Raw genomic sequence first — 20,861 nt, forward strand, 5'->3', positions numbered from 1 at the left:
GTTATGGGGAGCTGGCCAGGAAAAGCCCCATAAAAGAGGTTTAGATTTGTTGTACAGATTTAAGCCTATGCCTTCTCCATTGGCAAGAGTGTCTAGTGATCTACCATCCTTTCCTCCTGGTACAGAGAGGGAGACAATCTTACAAATGGAGAGTTCCTTTATAGATGTACAGTTCTCTTACAAAAGGGTAACCTCTACTCTCATTTTCAGAGCTTCTCCTGTGTCTGCTGTTTCCCAGAAGAATCACCTCAAATAATCCTTATGCCAAAAAGGCATATTTTGAGGTGGTATATTCTGGTCTCCTACAGTCATATTCTGGGGGTATTGTGCCCTGTAGCCCCATCAACTCCATTCCTTTTAGTTGTTAATATTTAACTGTATGTCACCATTTTCTTTTTATCTATATATCAGTTGATGGCCATTCAGATTGTTTCCAGTTCGGTGTTATTATGGAATGATATTATGAACATTCATGTATGTCTTTCAGTGGGCATATTTTCTCATTTCTCTTGGGTAATACCTAAGAGTGGAATTACTGGGTGGTAAGTGTATGTTTAACATTTTAAGAAGCTTCTTTTTTTGAAACATCTGTATTGTTTTCCATTGCCAACAGCAGCGTATGAGATTTCTAGTTGCTCTATAGCCTCACCAACACTTATTATTGCCAGTATTTTTAACCTTAGCTATTCTAGTGTGGGTGTAGTAGTCTCCCATTGTGGTTTTAAGTTGCAGTTCTCTAATTACTAATGATGCTAAGCATTTTTTCATGTGATTTTTTGACAGTTCATGTATTTTCTTTTGTACATTGTCTATTCAAATATTTTTCTCATTATATTATTGGATTGTTTTCTTAAGTTGTAAGAGAAATTAATGTTATCTGGATACAAATCCTTTGTTAGATATATATTTTACAAATATTTTCTCTTAATGGCTTAGCTTTTCATTTTCTGAATTGTGTCTTTTGACAAGCTAATGTTTTAACTCTTTATGAAGCCCAATTTATCAATTTCTCTTTTACAGTTCATGCTTTTTGTAATCTATTACATAAGAAACTTGCCCTAATCCAAGGTTACGAAGATTTTTTACTATATGTTATTCTACAAGGTTTATAGTATTGGCTCTGAGATTTAGGTCTACTATCTGTTTTGAGTGAAATTTGTGTATGCTGTGAGGAAAAGGTCAAGGTACCTTTCTTAATATAGAGATCCAGTTATTCCAGTATAATTTATTGATGGCTGTTCTTTTCTTACCTTGGCACTTTATCAAAACTCAATTGACTATGTTAGTGTAGGTCTGTTTCTGGACTCTCAACTCTGCTGCATTAATCCACATACCTGTCCTTATGCCACTACCACACTGTCCTGATTTTCTAGCTTTTCTAGTAAGTCCTAAAATCAGATAGTATAATTCCATTAACTTTGTTCTTTTTAAAAATTATTTTGGGTATTGTAGTTCCTTTGCAGATGCTGCATTTTAAATAATGCTTTAATGATTGGGAAATATAGCATATCTAATGCTATACCCATTTTATTTATTTATTTATTTATTTATTATTTTTTTTTGAGACAAAGTCTCACTCTGTTGCCCAGGCTGGAGTACAGTGGCACCATCTTGGCTCACCGCAGCCTCCGCCTCCTGGATTTAAGCAATTCTCCTACCTCAGCCTCCCGAGTAGCTGGGATTATAGGCATGCACCACCATGCTTGGCTAATTTTTGTACTTTTAGTAGAGATGGGGTTTTACTATGTTGGCCCAGGCTGGTCTTGAACTCCTGACCTCAGATGATCAGCCTGCCTCGGCCTCCCAAAGTGCAGGGATTACAGGCGTGGGCCACCACACCCAGCCATGCCCATTTTATAGACAAGGAAGCCACAGACTTATAGACAAATATCTGACTTCACATCACAAGTCTGAGTTTCTGTCTTTTTGTGGTCACGTCTCATTTTCCTACTGGACTGCCAGTAAGGATCCTATGACAGCAGAAACTATGTAGGTTTTCTTCACTTCTGAATCCCAGGTAAAGTAGCTTTTATAGTAGGTTTTCAACAAATACTTCTTGAACAAAAGAAGGAATCAGGCCCAAGAGAAATTCAATGACTTGTGTCTGGTACTAAGGTCAGTAGCAGAACTGAATCCAGAACTTGAGTTTCCAAACCCTTCATTTAGTACTTTTTCTATCATGCAATGTGAGTGGAGGAGATAGAGAAGAAATGCAAAGAAGAAAAAACAAAGCAAATGATGTTGGTGTAGATAAGAGCATTATTGCTCTTGAGCAAAAAGAGATAAATGCTTTTGTTTTGATACATCTCAGCCTATAGCCTGCAGCTGCCAGCCACTAAACACTTAGATGTTTATGTTTTGCTTGAAATACTTTTTAACATGCAGAGGGATATCCAGATGATTCACAGATCCCAGACCACAGCCTAAACAGGAGGCCACATTTCCTTCCTGAGCATGGTTCTAGGAAAATAAAGAACAGGTGCATGAGGCCAGAATGAGTCTCTGGGGCTCACAGCAGACAGACCCCAGCTGAACTCTTCTGGACTGACAATGCTTCCAATGAGGAAAGATCTTCAGGGAGCAATGTTTGGCAATGATTTTCTCCCTACAATCTAATTATAAAGTAATTTCAATCAAATATATACAAACATATATATATATATGTATATATCTTGTGCTATAGTTCTTCTTTTTTTAAACCTGGAAAACCAGGTGCCAGAAAAAATAATAACATGGTGTTAATCTGAGAAGGAAAGTAACTGGGAAAGAGGATAAGGAACGTACAACAATCAGACAGTGGAGGTGGCTCCGACTCCACAACCTCTAATTCATGTGACATGTAATCTTCTTAAACAATGATTATAGATACTAACTGTGTATTTGAAGGGGATGGAATTGTCATTAAGTGCTATGCAATATCCTGTCAACCAAATTCTCCCTTCAAGTAAACACATGTCGCTTCTGTTGAAATTAGTAGGTGTCACAGGTAACCGGGAGGCAAGTTTGGTTCTGGGACCTTACAAGGCACTGTGAAGACTTTGATTTACAAGCGATTATTAAGGAAGATTTCCACCAGAAGTAGTCATCCATAGGGGAGAAATTAAGTATCTTTATTTCAATAGAGTCAAGAAACATTCGCTGATGGTAGACTTTGTTCAGAGCAAGATGTTAAGTGTTGCTGCGACAATCCAAGAAGAAACACGGACAGCCCTGCCCCAACTTGCTCCCAAATCTGCAGGTGAAAGGCAGACCATCTCTTGTGTCTGCCTCATTCCCTCAGTTCTCAGCTTAAATGTCACTTTCCCTGGATGACATTCGATTTGCCCAGTAAGATGCATCATATTTGTAATTACTTATTTAAGGCTTGTTTTCCTCTTTACCTCCAAGAAGAAAGGGACCACACCCATCTTATGTTGGCAGGCTGTGGATGTCTTGAGAAGAACACAGGTTCTAGAGCCAGCAGCCTGTGTTCATATTTCAGCTTCACCACTTATCTCAGTGTGATCTTGGGCAAATCACATAACTTCTCTAAGCTTTGGTATCCTCATCTGCCAGACAGAAATAATAATTCTCTAGTACTTATCTCATAGCACTGCTCTGAGCTATGATTAAATGAGGTAAAGCCACTAAATGGCCTGGCATGTATTAAGCCCCCAATAACAATGAAATAAAATGTCAGCAGTTAAATGAAGTTCATCCCTTTAGTGAATAAAAAAAGACAATGGTTGCCATTCTCTGGTTATTATAATGATGATACAACAACAATAATTCTTATTGAATGCTTACTATGGGCCAGGCACTGTGATAAATGCTTTACATATAGTCAGTGAATTTAGGACATGTGGATATCAAGCCATCGATGACAACCTGGCCTTTTAAACTCTTCTCTCTGGGCATATCAGCATTTATTAGGGAAGCAGGACCATCAGAAGAGCCAGTGTTGGTGGCATACGAATGTCTGTGTTAGTCAATGTCTTGGAAGGAACTGAATGACATGCTCAAAGGGTTAATTGAGGAGGATGAAATGAAAGAACTGTGTCAAGGATTTGGGCATGGTTAAGGAAAACAATAAGCATCAAGGAATACCTAGGGACTAGCAGCATTGGGGCTGTTACTTCCCCTAAGCTTGAATGGATAAGAAAGAGAAATGGTGTTTCCAGGGTGCAGTGAGATCTATAGTCAAGGGAGGGGAGCTGCCCTGCAGATGCAGTAGTGGGAGATAGAGGATCCCAGCCATGCCAAAACCATGGTGAGGCAGGGAGCATCCAGAGAATGCTCAGAGCACTCTCCTCCTGCTTGCTTCATCTCTTGTTGCTACCTCTCCATGGCCAAACTGTGCTAGAAGCCAGACAGTGATGGAGCCAAGGTGATGCAGCCCATAATTATCTCCTCCTGAAGCGGAGAATAAAACAGAGAAGGGCTGAGAATGAATCTATTTAGAAGAGCAAACAGAATAACCTGCACAAAACCACTGACCATCACATCTAGTCAAACTTGAGTAAATTCATGTTGACTACATGAAGAACATTACAGGGAAGTGAGGAATCTCAACAGTTAAGCCAAGCAAGACTGGCAGAGCTTAAAAAGTTAAAAAGAGGTTGGGGATCTGGTTCTCAGTCTCTTTCTGGGCTACCTTATAGCAATTTGAGGCTCCGTCATCAGTTTCTGCAAGGTTTCAAAGATCCAGGAGAAGCTTAGTGTTGTGTCAAGATGCTGATGGACCCATCACAGAAGTTTAATCCAACCTCCATCCCAGAGTCTTCACAAATGCTCACCAAAGAAAATTCCCAGGACGATTCAGGGGCCTCTCAAATCTGCTCCGAGACGTTGATAAAAAACCTTAATAACTTGATTGTCAATGCTAGTAACGAATCCCCTTCCCCTCTACTGGAATGTTCACTCCATGAACAGTCTACAAGAGCAACGATCCTCAGGGAAATCACAGATCACTTGCTTTACAGGAGGAGAGGAGTAAGAACATTGCTGTCTGTGCAGAGAGAGAGGATGGCAAGATTCAGATACATGTTACTCGGCGGAGTTCATACGCATGAAAGAATACTAACAAACACTGGGCTTAAGGGAGTTAAGAAGGAATCAAGACCATTCAGATGTCCCTGCAGTTTCTGCTTGTTTAACAGATGGGATCCTTCTGAGAATGCTAGAATAGGGAATTTTGACACCAAGTCACTTCAGCCATAAACCTTATTCTTGTACCTTTTTTTCTTGCTGGTAATTTTATATAGCAGATTGAGAAAGCTACTCTATGCTACTATAGACTATACACCAATAATTTTGATAATGAGTTCTAGGATGTATTTTTCTTCTTGTGTCTTTTTCTTCCCGCTATGATACTAGTAATTTATAAGGGATCTGTGTAATTTGAATGTATTTGAATAACTTTACCTCTACTATTTGATTTGACCCAAAGAAGCCAAGACGACATAAGTATTCCCATGTGTCTTAGAAGCCCAAAGTCAATGAGATGAAACCCAACATCAAGAAATTGAAGCAAAGTTACTTGTGGATAAAGAAAGCATTAGGTAGTTTGGCTATAGCATAATAATTAGATTTTCTGGCTTTCAAAATTTTGGATTGCAATCACAGCAAACTTTGTTATTTTTACAGTTTTCAGTACAAAAAGGAGTTTATATAGAAACAATAAAGTTGGCATTTGAGTACCTTTAAAAAACAAAGTTAAAAAGAAAGACAAGCTTTTATTTCCTGCTACAACTACTGAAGATGCAAAAAAGGTAAGGGGCATTAGTTAGCAACCAGTGTCTATTATTCCTCTTTCTGCTGTCATTGTTGAAAGATGAAAGTTCATGCAAGCAGGCTCCATTCTTGCAAATGACCTAATTATCATATTTAGTTGAATGTAAAAACCCTAGTTTTGCTGATGAATCTGAAACATCACAGCCAATCACTTTGCCTTCCCATTTTCCTGTCTAACATCAACTGATTAAGATTGGGAGTATCTTCTGTTTGTTAAATGAAGCACAATTCTTCTGGATGATATCTTTATATTTTATTTTTTTGTTGTGATAAAATATATAATACCTAAAATGTACCTTTTTAACCATTTTTAAGTTTACAATTCAGTGGCATTAAGTACTTTCACATTGTTCTGCAACCATCACCACTATCTATCTTCAGAACTTTGTCAACATCACGAAAAGAAACTCCCTATCTATTAAACAATATGTCCCATTTCCCTTCCCCCCAGACCCTGACAATCACCATTCTACTTTCTGCTTCTGTGACTTTGCCTATTGTAAGTACCTCACATGAATGGAATCATATAGTATTTGTCCTTTTGTGACTGGCTTATTTCACTTAGCACAATGTCATCAAGGTTCACGCATGTCATAGCGTGTATCTGAATTACCTTCCTTTTTTAAGACGGAATAATATTCCACATTATATGTACATACCATATTTCATTTATCCATTCATCTGTCAATGGACATTTGGCATGCTTCCACCCCTTGGCTAGTCTGAATAGTGCTGTTCTGAACATGGCTTTGCAAATATCTGTTCTAGCCCTCATTTTCAATTCCTTTGGGCATCTACCCAGATGTGGGATTGCTGGATCATATGGTAATTATATGTTTTAGTTTTTGAGAACATGCCATACCATTTTCCATAGCAGCTGCAGCATTCCCACAGCAATGCACAAAGGTTCCAATTTCTCTACATCCTCACTAATGTTGCAGAACTTTATCCTTAGTTCAGCTAAAACCAGGCTCTTTCACACAACCAGGAAAGATTATGCTTGCGGACATATACAAGAGTAAGGAAAACGGAATTTATTGGGCAAAAAGGAAAAAGGCAAAATAATTCTTAGCAAAGAGATAGAGAGTCCTGCTAGCAGATTTACTGCCTCACAGATTGAATCCCAGGTCACCACACAGGAACAGGAGAGGCCAGGCTCCTCCCCACTGCAAACGCCATGAACTTCCCGAGGCTCCACCCCGTCCTCCCAGTGTGCAGGTGGGCATTATTCAGACAGAATCAGTCAGGAAATGGCAGGCTTCATCCAGAACCAGCAGTCTGGTTTTTCAGCCTTCAGGCTGCTTTAGGCTCAAGGGCGGGGTTTTGCCAGGGGACTTTTGGCTGCCTCCTGTCTCTATCACTAAGACATATTTACTGTTTCTATTTTATTTTATTTTATTTTTTTGAAGACAGTCTTACTCTGTTGCCCAGGTTGGAGTGCAGTAGCACAATTATGGCTTACTGCAGCCTCAGCCTTCTGGGCTCAAGCAATTCTCCCACCTCAGCCTCCCAAGTAGCTGGGACTACAAGTGTGCACCACCACACTCAGCTAATTTAAAATTTTTTTTCTAGAGACAGGGTCTCACTATGTTGCTCAGACTGGTTTTGAACCCCTGGGCTCGTGAGCCCCCTGCCTCTGCCTCCCAGAGTGCTGAGATTATAGGTGTGACCCAGCATGTCTGAACTTTAAAAAAAAAAAAAAAATAGTCATCATAATGGGTATAAGGTGGTATTTCCTTATGGCTTTGATTTGCATTTCCCTAGTAATTAGTGATGTTGAGCATGTTTAAATGTACTTATTGGTCATTTGCATATCTTCTTTGGATAAATGTTTGTTTAGATCTTTTGTCCATTTTTAAATTAGGTTATTTGTTTTGTTGTTGTTGAGGTGTAAGAGTTCTTTATATATTCTGGGTATTAATCTCCTATAATATTTATAATTTGCAAATATTTTTTCTTATTCTGTGGATGGCCTTCCTACTCTGTGGATAATGCCTTTTATGCACAGAAGTTTTTAATTTTAATGGAGTCCAATCTATGTATTTTTTCTGGAAGATTTATCTTATTTTATTTTAAGACAGAGACCTCAGCTCACTGCAACCTCCGCCTCCCAGGTTCCAGCGATTTTCCTGCCTCAGCCTCCCGAGTAGCTGGGATTACAGGCATGCACCACCACGCCCAGCTAATTTTTGTATTTTTAGTAGAGACGGGGTTTCACCATGTTGGCCAGGCTGGTCTTGAACTCCTGATCTCAAGTGATCTGCCTGCCTCAGCCTTCCAAAGTGCTGGGATTACAGGCATGAGCCACCATGCCCGGCCAAAGATATCTTTTAATGTAGGCTTTGCACGGCTAAAATTTTTGAAGAGCAAGGCTCAGATTGGATGTGGTTTTGGTTGTGGTGGATTTTTATTCTATTCAATTTACAGCAGACCAAAAAGAATAAAGGCTTAGGTTTCATAACTCACAAAAGTACACTAACTGATTCATATACTTTGGATGATTCCATCATATGTCCAGCACTGAAATTTTTCCTCACGGCAATTGAGGGATACAGGTCTCCCTGCCTCCTCTCCAGTCTATCGGATGCTCTAGCACCTTGCCGGGAGGCACCAGAAGGGAGTCAGATGAAAGTTACTCTTTCACTTGTAGGTCACAGTGTATTAGTCTGTTCTTGCATTTCTATAAAGAAATACCTGAGGCTGGGTAATTTATAAAGAAAAGAGGTTTAATTGGCTCATGTCTCCTCAGGCTGTACAGGAAGCATGGATGCATCTGTTTCTGGGGAGGCCTCAGGGAGCTTTTATTCATGGTGGAAGGGAAAGCAGGAGTAGACATCTTACATGGAAGGGGCGAGAGACAGGGAGAGAGAGAGAAAAGAGAGATAGAGACGGGGGGTGTGTCAGACACTTTTAAACAACCAGATCTCAGGAAAACTCACTATTGGGATGACAGCAGGAAGCAGGATGGTGTTAAACCATGAGTAACCACCCCCATGATGCAATCACCTTCCACCAGGCCCCGCCTCCAGCATTGGGAATTACATTTCAGCATGAGATTTGGGCAGGGACACAAATCCAAACCATATCACACAGTAACCCAACTCATTTTCTTAAGCAAAGACAAACTTAAAAATGCGGAAAACATTTAAATTCTGCTCAGAATTAATTAGCTCCTATAACTGAAAGAGAGAGCGGTATCCTGGCTTCAGGTATGGGTGGCTCCAGGTTTGCAAACAATGTCCCAGCTCTGCTCTTCTTGGGTAGGCACCATTTTTAGTTAGTACTTCTCTTTTTTTTTTTTTTTTTGAGACAGCCTAGCTGTCACCTAGGCTGGGGTGCAGTGGCGTGATCGCAGCTCACTGCAAGCTCTGCCTCCCAGGTTCATGCCATTCTCCTGCCTCAGCCTCCCGAGTAGCTGGGACTACAGGCGTGTGCCACCATGCCTGGCTAATTTTTTGTGTTTTTTAGTAGAGACGGGGTTTCACCGTGTTAGCTAGGATGGTCTCGATCTCCTGACTTCGTGATCCACCCACCTTGGCCTCCCAAAGTGCTGGGATTACAGGCGTGAGCCACCGTGCCTGGACAGTACTTCTCTTTATGATAACAAAATGATGCCTGTTGGCTCTTAAATTATTTCTTACCTTCTCAGCAGCTCCAAGCAGAAAATAAGTTCTCTTTTCCTTATAGTTCTAAGAAAGTCCTTGTGTGATCTTTTATCTTAAAACTGACTACATTGTTGACCCCACGGATGAGTAAACATCGGTGGGTCAGCTGAAGTGCTTTCTTTGTTGGGGAGACACGTTCTCTGATGAACAACTATGGTCAATATTGACACCTGTTACACTATGAATGTATTTCTTCCCATCATTAACTTGCTTCAGCTCTTACATGGAGGAACTACTCATACTGATGGTACACTATTCAGGGCTGCATGAAGATGCACCTGCTCCCAAGATGCGAGGGACCAGTGGGCTAAGAGTAGCAGAAAGAAAAATCCATAGAAATATTCTGTTTTGGAAACCAACATTTAGGCGTACATCACTGCCTCATGTAGTATTTCAAAGTAAATAGAATCAGTTCACTAATCACCCAATTCTGCTTGTTTTTAAAAAACATAAACACCAGCTAGACTGAAGACTTGAATAGGACTGAGTGTATGTGCATATAACATAAGGAGAAAAGCTGTGAGTATAAGAAAAATGCCTATCTTATTTTCTGACACCTGTCCAAACAAGCAGAGGAAGGTGAAGACAGAAGACCATTTCGGCATATTAAATATGAGAAAGAAATAAAAATACTCTGGGGCCTGTGAGCCAATGATCTATCCTCTGACATAACTGTTATTTCTATAAAGTACAATTTTGAAGCTCCTTGACAGCTGAAAGTTGAAAAATTACTTGTTTATCTTTTTCACTCCTCCTTAAATGCCAAGTTTACATTTTACTCTTCGTACCACTATGTTACTTTCTACCTATTCTGCAGGCAGTCAATTTAAAATATGATGTATTTGGCTGGGTGCAGTGGCTCACATGTAATCCCAGCACTTTGGGAGGCTAAGGTGGGCGGATCACCCAAAGTCAGGATTAGAGACTAGCCTGGCCAACAGGGTGAAACCCCATTTCTACGAAAAATACAAAAATTAGCTGGGCATGGTGGCAGGCACCTGTAATCCCGACCACTTGGGAGGCTAAGGCTGGAGAATCACTTGAACCCAGGAGACAGAGGTTGTAGTGAGCCAAGATCGTACCACTGCACTCCAGCTTGGGTGACAGAGCAAGATCATGTCTCAAAATAATAATAATAATAATAATAATAATAATAATAATAATAATGAAAAGATTTATTTGCCTCCTTATGAAAGAAAATTTTTAAATAAAATAAAATGTAACATATTCCCACCCCAGGACCTTTGTACTTCTTGTTCCCGCCACCTGGAACACTCTTTCCCTAGAGAGCTATATAGCTCACTCCTCCACTTCATTCAGGTCTCTGTTCAATTGCCACCTCATTATAGGGGCTTTTCCAATCACCCTATCTAAAATAGTCTCCTCCAACCCCATCACTCTCTCTCTACCTTTTCTTACAACACTCATTCCTACCTGATATTTTATACATTAACTTATTTTTATCTATTGTCCCCAATAGACTGTAAGTACTGCAAGGGCAAAGACATTGCTTTGTATCCAGACACTGCTTTATCTCCAGCACACAGAACACTGCCTTGTACATAGTAAGTGTTCAATGTATAGTATACAGTGAATATATCTCAATCTTTTTTTCATTGCTACAGACAAGACAGCATTGTTCCCATGCAAGGGCACACTCCCACAGGGATAAACACATCATGGCAAAGCTTAAAATTAATTTTCTGGCAGTACAACCAATGGTGGATTTTGTTTTAGTTGGAAATGGAGGGTGGAACTCAAAAGCATTTTACAATTAGGTCAATGATAAAGATCACTTATTTAAAGATCCCAAAGCTCTTATAAGGGAAAAAATAGAATTATGTCTTACAAGACAACACAGCAAATCAAATTTAAAACCTTTAAATATATATTTTATATATATATATATATACTTTTTTTTTTTTGAGATGGAGTCTCGCTGTGTCGCGCAGGCTAGAATGCAATGATGCGATCTTGGCTCACTACAGCCTCCGCCTCCCAGGTTCAAGTGATTCTCCTGCCTCAGCCTCCTGAGTAGCTGGGACTACAGGCGCCTGCCACCACGCCTGGCTAACTTTTGTATTTTCAGTAGAGACGGGGTTTCACCATGTTGGCCAGGCTGGTCTTGAACTCCTGACCTCAGGTGATCCACCCACCTCGGGCCTCCCAAAGTGCTGGAATTACAGGTGTGAGCCACCGCCCCAGGCTCGCATTTTTTAATTTATTCATTCAGTGCCCATCACATGGATCCTGTCAACCTTCAGTGGACCATGGGCATACACTTTGGGAAATGCTGCCATAAAACAAATACCTGATTAAGTATTCATTTTAGTTCCCAGTATGTGCCTGATACAGTTCACTGCTTATGAAAGGAATATAAAAATATGAACAGGCCCTTGAGGAGCTTATAACCGAGTAGATACTCAATAAATATTTAGAGAGATCAAATTTTAGAGATCAAAGCAATGTATATGTCTAGTATCATTAGAAAGAATGAAAACACTGGCCGGGTGTGGTGACTCATGTCTGTATTCCTAGCACTTTGGGAGGCTGAGGCGGGTGGATTGCTTGAGCTCAGTAGTTTGAGACCAGCCTAGGCAACATGGTAAAACTCTGTTAAAAAAAAAAAAAAGAAAGAACAAAAGGAAGAAAGGAAGGAAAGAAGGAGAGAGGGAGGGAGGGAGAGAGGGAGGGAGGGAGGGAGTGAGGGAGGGAGGGAGGGAAGGAGAGGGGAGGGGAGAGCAGGAAGGGATGGAGGGAGGGAGAAAAGGAAGGACGGAAGGAAGGAAAACACCTTTGTCCAATGTTGAGAATAAATACAATACTTCCAACTCTGTGGTCTCAAGATTTGTTTTGCTGTATCTAATGCGGATGACCTTTATCAGCAAGACACCCATTAACACATAGAAGATAAGTTGCAGTGTGAATAGTGCCTTGAGACTGTGGCAATAAAACTGGAGCCACGCCTGAGCTTGCAGTTTATTTGGCTGCACATGGCCATGGAAAGTGGGCATGAACCATCATTGTATGATATACTCAAGGCTCAGGAATATGTATACAGGTTATTAAGTCAAAGTAGCTGTAAAACACTGCATGAGAGTTGATTCAGTCTGTTAAATATTTTACACCTCTTACAAAAATATCTACCCTAAAAGAAAATTAGATACCGTGACTAATTCACAACATAAACGCTCTTGTGTGGGCAGGAGTTGGGTGGTATTTGTTTTTATGAGGTGAAATCTGCAGTTATAACATAGACTTCTTCCTAGAATGGCAAACAGGATTCTAAACTGGCAACAGGCAGCTGCAGGCCTCATGTGAATTTACAGGTTGCCTAGTAGTGCTACTGAAAAATAGATTGTGTGGTAGGAGGTTTTCTCATAACTTTTTTCTTTGTCATTGCTTTTCTTCTTCTTTTCCCTGTGCAGGCTGTAAACAGATTGTAAGATGTGTGACACCCCAGAATCTGAGAAAAAATACAAAGCTACTTTTAGTGTCCTTCACCATAGCCTACAAGTTCTCTTTCCTTCCTCCCTTCCTCCCTTCCCCCACCCTCCCTCCCTCCTCCCTCCCTTCCTTCTTTCCTGCCTTCCTTCCTTCCCTCCTTCCTTTTTTTGAGACAGGGTCTTGCTATGTTGCCCAGGCTGTTCTCAAACTCCTGGACCCAAGTGATCCTCCAGCCCTAGCCGCCCAAAGTGCTAGGATTACAGGCGTGAGCCACCAGCACCAGGCTGCTCTTGCTTTTCTACCCAAAACTGCTGGACATATGCACTTGATACCTATGACTTCATCTACTTTCAGACAGCCATGAGGTGTAGGGAGCTAGGGAATGAAGGTGGGGCCCGATGAATGAGTATATCCATCATGTTTTTAATTTTAGATATCTTTTGGTATTTCAACATTTTGGGGAATTTACAGACCCCAGAAGAGACCACCCCTCCCAGGGCTAGCTAATTCCTAAGGATAATAACTTGCCTATAAGCATGCCTTTCACACACAAACCAACCAAACTCAAGCCCATATTCACCAACCACCTCCTTATCTATCTCTCACACGCTAGCCAATATTTCCCCTGAGCTAAATTATCTCAGGGCCAGGTATTAGGCAACCACAGACCACCTAGGTAAACCAAAGCCTGCTGGGATTATTCAAACTAGGCAAAGCTGAACTGTTTGCCCTGCCTTACCTTTCCTGCAGAAACAAGGCTCTAGCCTAAGTGTTCCCCTCGCTCCTTTATCCCTCCTGACAGAATCTGCATGATGTGGTGTTTCTCCTCTCAGAAGAGCAAGTAATAAATTCTACTTTCAATAGCATCGGCCTCTCCTTGTCGTCACTCAGTCCATACCTCCATAAGTTAAAATCTCACAGATGCAAATGGAGAAAATGGACTTTTGTAGCCGTTTTTAGGAACAAGGCAGCTTGGCTTCAAATCTTGCTCAGAGACAAACTACTTTCCCCAAGGCATCATCAGTGACTGTAACACACACCTAGTCACCTAGTGTAGGATGGGAGCCAGGCATTCTCTCTGCATGGCTTCCTACTTCCCATGTGACATAAGGTTGCATGGCCATGCGCACTCCTGTGTTGACTTTCTATAGCAACATTAAGGTCTAGAAAATTTGTGTGGCCTCCTGAAGAAAGTTGGAATGCAGATCTGTAGAGGGAGTGTAAAGGTAGAGAGCCCTGCTCTTCTGATTCTTACACAGAGCCACTGGAACAATTATAATGAGCATGGCTGTAAACATTTATTTACTGAGTGCCTCTCTCTGTGCTTCATGTTTTACATGCATCGTCTCAGTAAACCCTTGCAACAAGGCCATTAGGTAAGTCCTATTATTATTCCATTTTAGAAATGGGAATTTAGTGTTAAAACACTGGTCATATAGCTGGTAACTGGCATCTTGGGACTTGACAGACTAACTCTAAATTCATAGCCCACACTCTAAATCCCTGCTCTATATCATCTGTCCAAGCTGAATGAGGCTGCCTCTCCCTCATGAGACAGAATTCAAGAGTCCAGTTCCCTTTGTGAATGAAACATCAGTCTGAAAACCTCACCTCCTAGTTGGGCACCTTTAATTGGCTGATGGATGGTACCATGTCTCCTTCCAAACCAAACATATTTTTGGTAGGTTTTCAGAAGCAAGATCAGCTCCAGGCAACACTGTGAAATAGGCAACCCTCTTGGTTTCTGGTGACTGAAACCAAGTGCCCTCACTACCTCTGCAGATGACCCAGATCACTCTACTCCCAATACCATCCTCTGTGGTCTGTGCCTTAGGCCCCAAATTCATTCTCTGCCTTCCTAAACTTATCAGAATTCTCATTCCACTTTTTTGAAATCCATTAAGGGCTCTGGATTCAAATGAACCTGGTTTCTAATTCCAGTTGTACAGCTTTTAGCTGTATCACCTTGAGACCCAATTTCCTTATTTGTAACACTGTCACAATAACATAGACTTTCTCAGTTTTTTTAAATAAGAATAAAATGTGGCATATCCAGTGTGTTGTCTCAAGATCAATTCCTAACACATGGTGCTCCATAACGATAGTTCAGCCATGAGGAATATTTCCCCAATTTTCATATATGCTATTTAAACAAAAAGTAATAACACTGGCTTCCAGAACCACAAAAGTCAGACTCTTTCCATTGTAGACATACATCACAAATACGTCTTGATAGACCAACCAGGAAAGTAAGCACTGACCTAGCACATTTGCTGGGAATTCAAGTGATATGGTTTGGCTGTGTCCTCGCCCAAATTTCATCTTGAATTGTAGCTCCCATAATTCCCATGTGTCATGGGAGGGACCCAGTGGGAGGTAATTGAATCATGGGGGCGGGTCTTTCCCATGCTGTTCTCGTGATAGTGAATAAGTCTCATGAGATTTGATGGTTTTATAAAGGCGAGTTCCCCTGCACACACTGTCTTGCCTGCCACCATGTAAGATATGCCTTTGCTCCTACTTCACCTTCTGCCATGACTGTGAGGCCTCCCCAGCCATGTGGAACTGTGAGTCCCTTAAACCTCTTTCCTTTATAAATTACCCAGTCTTGGGTATGGCTTTATTAGCAGTGTGAGAACAGACTAATACACATAGGAAGTTCTGTTAAAACTAGACAGTAGAATAAATGAAAATTAAGCAATTAATCTAATAAGAGATGTAAGAGAATGCAGTCTACTTTACGATTTTGTCAAATGTTTGGAGCTCTCATGTCATAAAATTCTAAAAGGAGAATTTTGTAAAAAATTCATCACGGAAAAAGCACTAAATCAAGCATCATAAGACAAGCATCCTCATCACTGCTCTGCCACTTATTGGCCATATGACCTTGGATATATCACTTGACCTCTATGGATGGCAATTTCCTTCTCTGTAAAATGAGAATGTTGGACCAGATAATCCCAAGATCTTTTCCACTCTTGGGATTCCACACTTGTACCACTCTTTGAGTCAATGACTCCGCCATTATCCCTCTCCTTGTTCTCTGGAGATTTTGTTGCCAAAATAATTAGTGTTGCCCCCGAGTAACATCACGTAGCAAAGTCCAGTCACGCACAGGAATTCTAGGCACTGTGACTGTGAATTCTAATCCCTCTTTGGTCATGCCATCATTGAATGACCTTGGGCAGGCACCTAACTTCAGCTAACTGCCTCACCAGCCCTCCAGGGATTTGCCCGATAAATTTCCAACTCCTTACTCTCCACAAGCTGCCCTCCAAAATGCCTTTACAATGCTTAACTTGGGACGACCCATGACAAATCATGAAATTAGGCTTTTTCTCTGAATAATTCTCAATCATAGTATGTTTCTGCCTCAAACATAAAAGCCTTCTTTTCTTCCTGTTAAAATCATAACCGTCTTTCAAGGGAGGTGAAATACAAGTGAAAACTTAAAAGGCTGAAAAATTTGTCAAATCTATGGCAAACTCAAGTCTGGGTAGAAGAACTGATACACATTGTATAATAGAACCACCATGATTTCATTAGGCTAGAACAAAGGGTGGAAACTAAGGAGAAATACAAGCCCTCAGCAGGTATTTTTGAGCAGATGTGTCTTATAATAGGATTGGCACTACAGTCTCTGACCTAAATTTAATGGAAAATAAGTCCAATATTTCTATTAATAATAATAATATAATAGCTGTCATTTGTTGTGCAAATATTGAGTTAGGCATTCTGCTAAGGGATTTACATGCTGTACCTATTAGAATGCTTTCAGCTGCAAGTAAGAGTACCTAACTATAAGGGGCTTGGTGGTTTCCTGTCTCACATTGGCTGAGGAGGAGTTGGTCCCAGGGTTGGCTAATTGAGCAGCATGACACCAGGGAGCATCCATCCTCCAACTCTGCTATTTTCCATGTGTGGGTAACATCACCCCTTGTGGTTGCACAATGGCTGCAATGATTCCAGGTGCCACACAGATATTTCAACATCTACCAAAGCACACCTCCCACATATCTCTTTTTATTGTTTAGGAAAACTGTACCCAAAAACTTCCTACAAATTTCCCCTGGCATCTCATTGTCCAGGATTAAATCACATTACCCATACCTAAACCAATCAACGACAAAGGAAATGGGACTGCCAATATCATCTTAGATCAATCATGATTCACCTCTGGTTCACCTTCCTTGAACATATGGTATGGTGACCACCCTACCCAAACAAAACTGAGCCCCACTGGCAAAGAAGGGGAGGGTGAGCTGGGAATTGGCAGTTGGGTAGATAACAGTGTCCACTACACACAAATTATTATTTCAACAAATACCCTCTGAGGAATTATTATCTTCATTTTGTAGATGAGGAAATTGAAACTCAGAGAAGTCAAGTAAATTGCCCATGGTCACACAGCTAGAAGTTGAGAAATTCTGTGTTCTTAACCACCATATTGATAGTTCTGAAGTTTCAGTGTATGCAAGAAACATTAGAGAGTTTAGTACAAACATAGATTCTCAACTCAACTCCACACCCAGGGATTCTGATTCAACAGTCTAGGAGAGGAGCCCTCAGTCTTCATTTTCAACAAATAATTTCAGTTAATTTGGATACAGGTGGTCTATGAACCACATTTTGAGAGAATAGGATTGGCTATTACTTGGACAGAAGTCCGACTTAAAACAAAAACAAGGCCAGGCATGGTGGCTCATGCCTGTAATCCCAGCACTTTGGGAGGCCAAGGCAGGCAGATCATGAAGTCAGGAGATCGAGACCATCCTGGCCAACATGGTGAAACCCCGTCTCTACTAAAAATACAAAAATTAGTTGGGTATGGTGGCGCGCGCCTGTAGTCCCAGCCACTCGGGAGGCTGAGGCAGGAGAATGGCGTGAACGTGGGAGGCGGAGGTTGCGGTGAGCCACCGCACAGTCTGAACAACAGAGTGAGACTCTGTCTCAAAAAAAAAAAAAAAAAAAAAAGCAAAAAAGCCCCCTGATTTTCTGGAAGTCCCAGACTCACTATCTACAAAAGCCATCCATTGGTTTTAAGTACCACCACAGAAACATCTCATCCCAGTCCCTCTATAGTCCGTACAGATCAGCCCCTATATAGTGTCAAGATCTTGCTCCCTAATTTAAGAAGGTTATAGATAAAACTTTCAGATGAGGGGAATGAGCTCCATGAGAGATCTAACAGGTCATCTAAGTAACCACTGAAGAATGTGGGAAGATTTACAGTTGAGGACAGTCAACTCTTGTGGGTAGGGATGAGAGAAAGCCATCATCACCCTTTAAATATTGACTAGGATATTACGTGTAAAGGACACTCAGAGGTAGGATCAATGATAAGAAATTATGAGGCAGCTCATTTTGTTTTACTACATGGGAGAACAGACTAATAATTAACTTGGTCAACAATGGTAAAGGCTCTCCACCTCACAAAACACTCCGAATGCATTCCAGCAGAGGCTGGCAGACCCTGTGCCTGTCACCAATGTTGTAGAAGGGAGTCCTCCATTGAAAGGAAGCATTGTGCAGATGACTTCTACAATATGCTGTGATCCTTCAACCACATCCTCTGCAAACTGATTTGTATTCTTTTTTTACTATAGTCATTTCTGCTGAATACCTTGGGGTACCATTTAATTTCGAATGCATTAATGTCCTATTTTCCCAAATTGATAGAATATGTCTGACTCTTCTTTGTGTCTTCATGGTACCTAGCTCAAAACTATGCTCATCATAGGTACTTAATAAATTGTTGGTAAATGTAAAAGGATGGCGTAGAATGGCAGGTAAGCACATCCAGATGATGGGTAGAAGATAACTGTTAGTACTTCTGCCCTGTTTACCACCATTCTTCCCTCTCTGGACAAGGGGCATAGAGGCTATATTTGTAATATGCACCCTCCTTGCTGGTCATTATTGATTGGGTCAGAAATTAACATGTGATTCAAGCTAGGGCCATAAGACTGGCACTAAGATATTAAGACAATCTTTTAAGGTGGCTATAATTGTAACATGTGAGCTAAGAAGCATGATCTACTGAAAAAGAATGAGGCAGATGACAGACAAAGACTGAGCTCCCTGGCTTTCCGTCTCCTGGGTCCCCATCCCTTCCTGAGCCTCATGTATAAGTGTGCCTTTGGTCTCTGAGATGAACCCCTCTGTCTTTGTAAAATTTTTCCTCCCTCCTTTCCTTTCTTCTTTTAGATTTTATTGAAGTTGGTTTTAGTTCATCTCAATCAGAATATTTAATCCAAAGAAATTTGTTCCTGAGTTTGCTGTTGAGGCCACTGATGCAAATAACTCATGCTCTTAGAATTCCAAGAAAATCCAGGATTTGGGGGACCCCAGTGACTATAGAGCATTTAGACCTTTGCATGTTACCAGATATTTTAGAAGGTTCGAGACTGGTTCTACTGCAGGCTGATTTTCTTACCACTCCAAACCCTAACCTGCAGGGGCATCAAAGCTCTTATGAAGGCTCCACCATCAGACCACAGGTCTCCTTATAACGAAGATCCCATCCCCTGCAGAAGATATTTTGAGGTAGGAACTAACCTCTAGTGCAATGAGGCAAGGCCAGCCCAAATAACAGATGGGAATATTTAGAGGTATCTAGAACTCTGTTATGCTACAAAGTGTTTCTCCGTACAACATCTTGGGTCTACATAAGGCTGTATCCCTGTAAGATGCAAATCATCTTTCAAAATCACATTTATCAGTGAGTAGTCAGTCACATGAACCTTTGTACTTCAGTTTTGTGGCAAAACTGTTTCCCAATATGCCTGTGTTTTTCTTAATCTGTGCCCCATGATGTTAAGCAGAGCATGTGGCCTGTCACTTTGACATACTTAAACAGGCTGTGAACAAATCCAGCTGATGCTTTTCCAAAACCCATTTCAATCTTGGCTGCAAGGGCATCCCTGGCTGTGAGGGGTAGGTAGAAACAGATAGTCCAGGAGTAGGCAAGGAAATCATTGAGAAATCCATGTTTTTCTCTCCTGCAATTAGGATATCTCTTATGTTGGCTAAAGATGGCAAATCATTAATACATGGGAGATAAGAAAGAACCAATCCTTTCCCCTTTCATTCTTATTCCTTAGAGTTCTGATGATCATACTTTGCCTAGGACATTCGGAGGCCCCTGCCATAGTCCTTTCAACAGCCCTTACTGCTTTTTGATCCTTTTCTTTTTCCCCAGGCATAACTGCCACTTGTGCTGAGTTCCCTTAGGAAAGGAATCACGTTTCAACAAGGTCCTCACGTTGTAGAATGAAATCTCTCTGACTCATTGTATAAAGATGCAAAACCCTAAATTCTCTTAATTAAAAAAGTAGAACCAGGGAAGCCAACTCAACTTCTTGCTCTGAATCTGAACAGAAGTGCTGTTTGGTGAAAGCAGCTCCTCAGATGTGTGACCAGTTCGGCATCCACAGACAGTAATGAGGAATAACTTTAATAACCAATATTCTATAAGGATAGGGACTGTCATCAGAAGAGACATCAATAATCTTCTCTTGGCAAATGAACAAACAAAAATCACTCCCATTTTTTCACTGATGCTTGAAATTTCTTTAACAGGAATTAAATATTTCTGGAGAGGCTATATGTAATTTTGGCTAAAAGTTTAGGTATTTACTTGTTATTGCAACTAGACAATAAGTATCAAAATTTTTCAAAATATGCATACCTTTCGACCTCACAATTCCACTTCCAGAAATTTATTTCTAGTAAATAATCTGAAAGTTGTACAAAAAAGTCTGTACGTGAAGCTTCATTATAGCTTTTTAAAAACTTCTTATAATGCAAATTTCAAACATACGCAAAATTAAAGAGGATAATATGATGAACCACTGTGTATGTACCACCCAGCTTTATCAGTTATCCACATTTTACCCAGCTCCTGTTTTATTTATTCTCCACCATTCTTTTTCATTGCTATTTTTGCTGGAATGTTTTAAATGCAATTCCAGCCAT

The 20,861-nt window shown here is 40.7% G+C and overlaps 1 protein-coding gene and 1 long non-coding RNA gene across 2 annotated transcripts in view; one reads left to right on the plus strand and one right to left on the minus strand.

Moving 5' to 3' along the window:
- The window catches only part of LOC130540677 (uncharacterized), a 192,556-nt gene that overhangs the window by 29,422 nt on the left and 142,273 nt on the right, over positions 1 to 20,861 (minus strand). The window lies entirely within an intron of this gene.
- LOC100994425 (developmental pluripotency-associated protein 3-like) lies at positions 4,717 to 5,199 on the plus strand. The gene has a single exon (XM_034934225.1). It carries the CDS (start codon positions 4,717 to 4,719, stop codon positions 5,197 to 5,199), a length of 483 nt encoding a protein of 160 aa, XP_034790116.1.

This window comes from Pan paniscus, chromosome 10 (assembly GCF_029289425.2).
Source record: "Pan paniscus chromosome 10, NHGRI_mPanPan1-v2.0_pri, whole genome shotgun sequence".
NCBI lineage: Eukaryota > Metazoa > Chordata > Mammalia > Primates > Hominidae > Pan > Pan paniscus.

Coding starts and splice junctions, on each gene's coding strand:
- LOC100994425 (XM_034934225.1), top strand. CDS start 4,717: ATGGACCCATCACAGAAGTTTAATCCAACCTCCATCCCAGAGTCTTCA.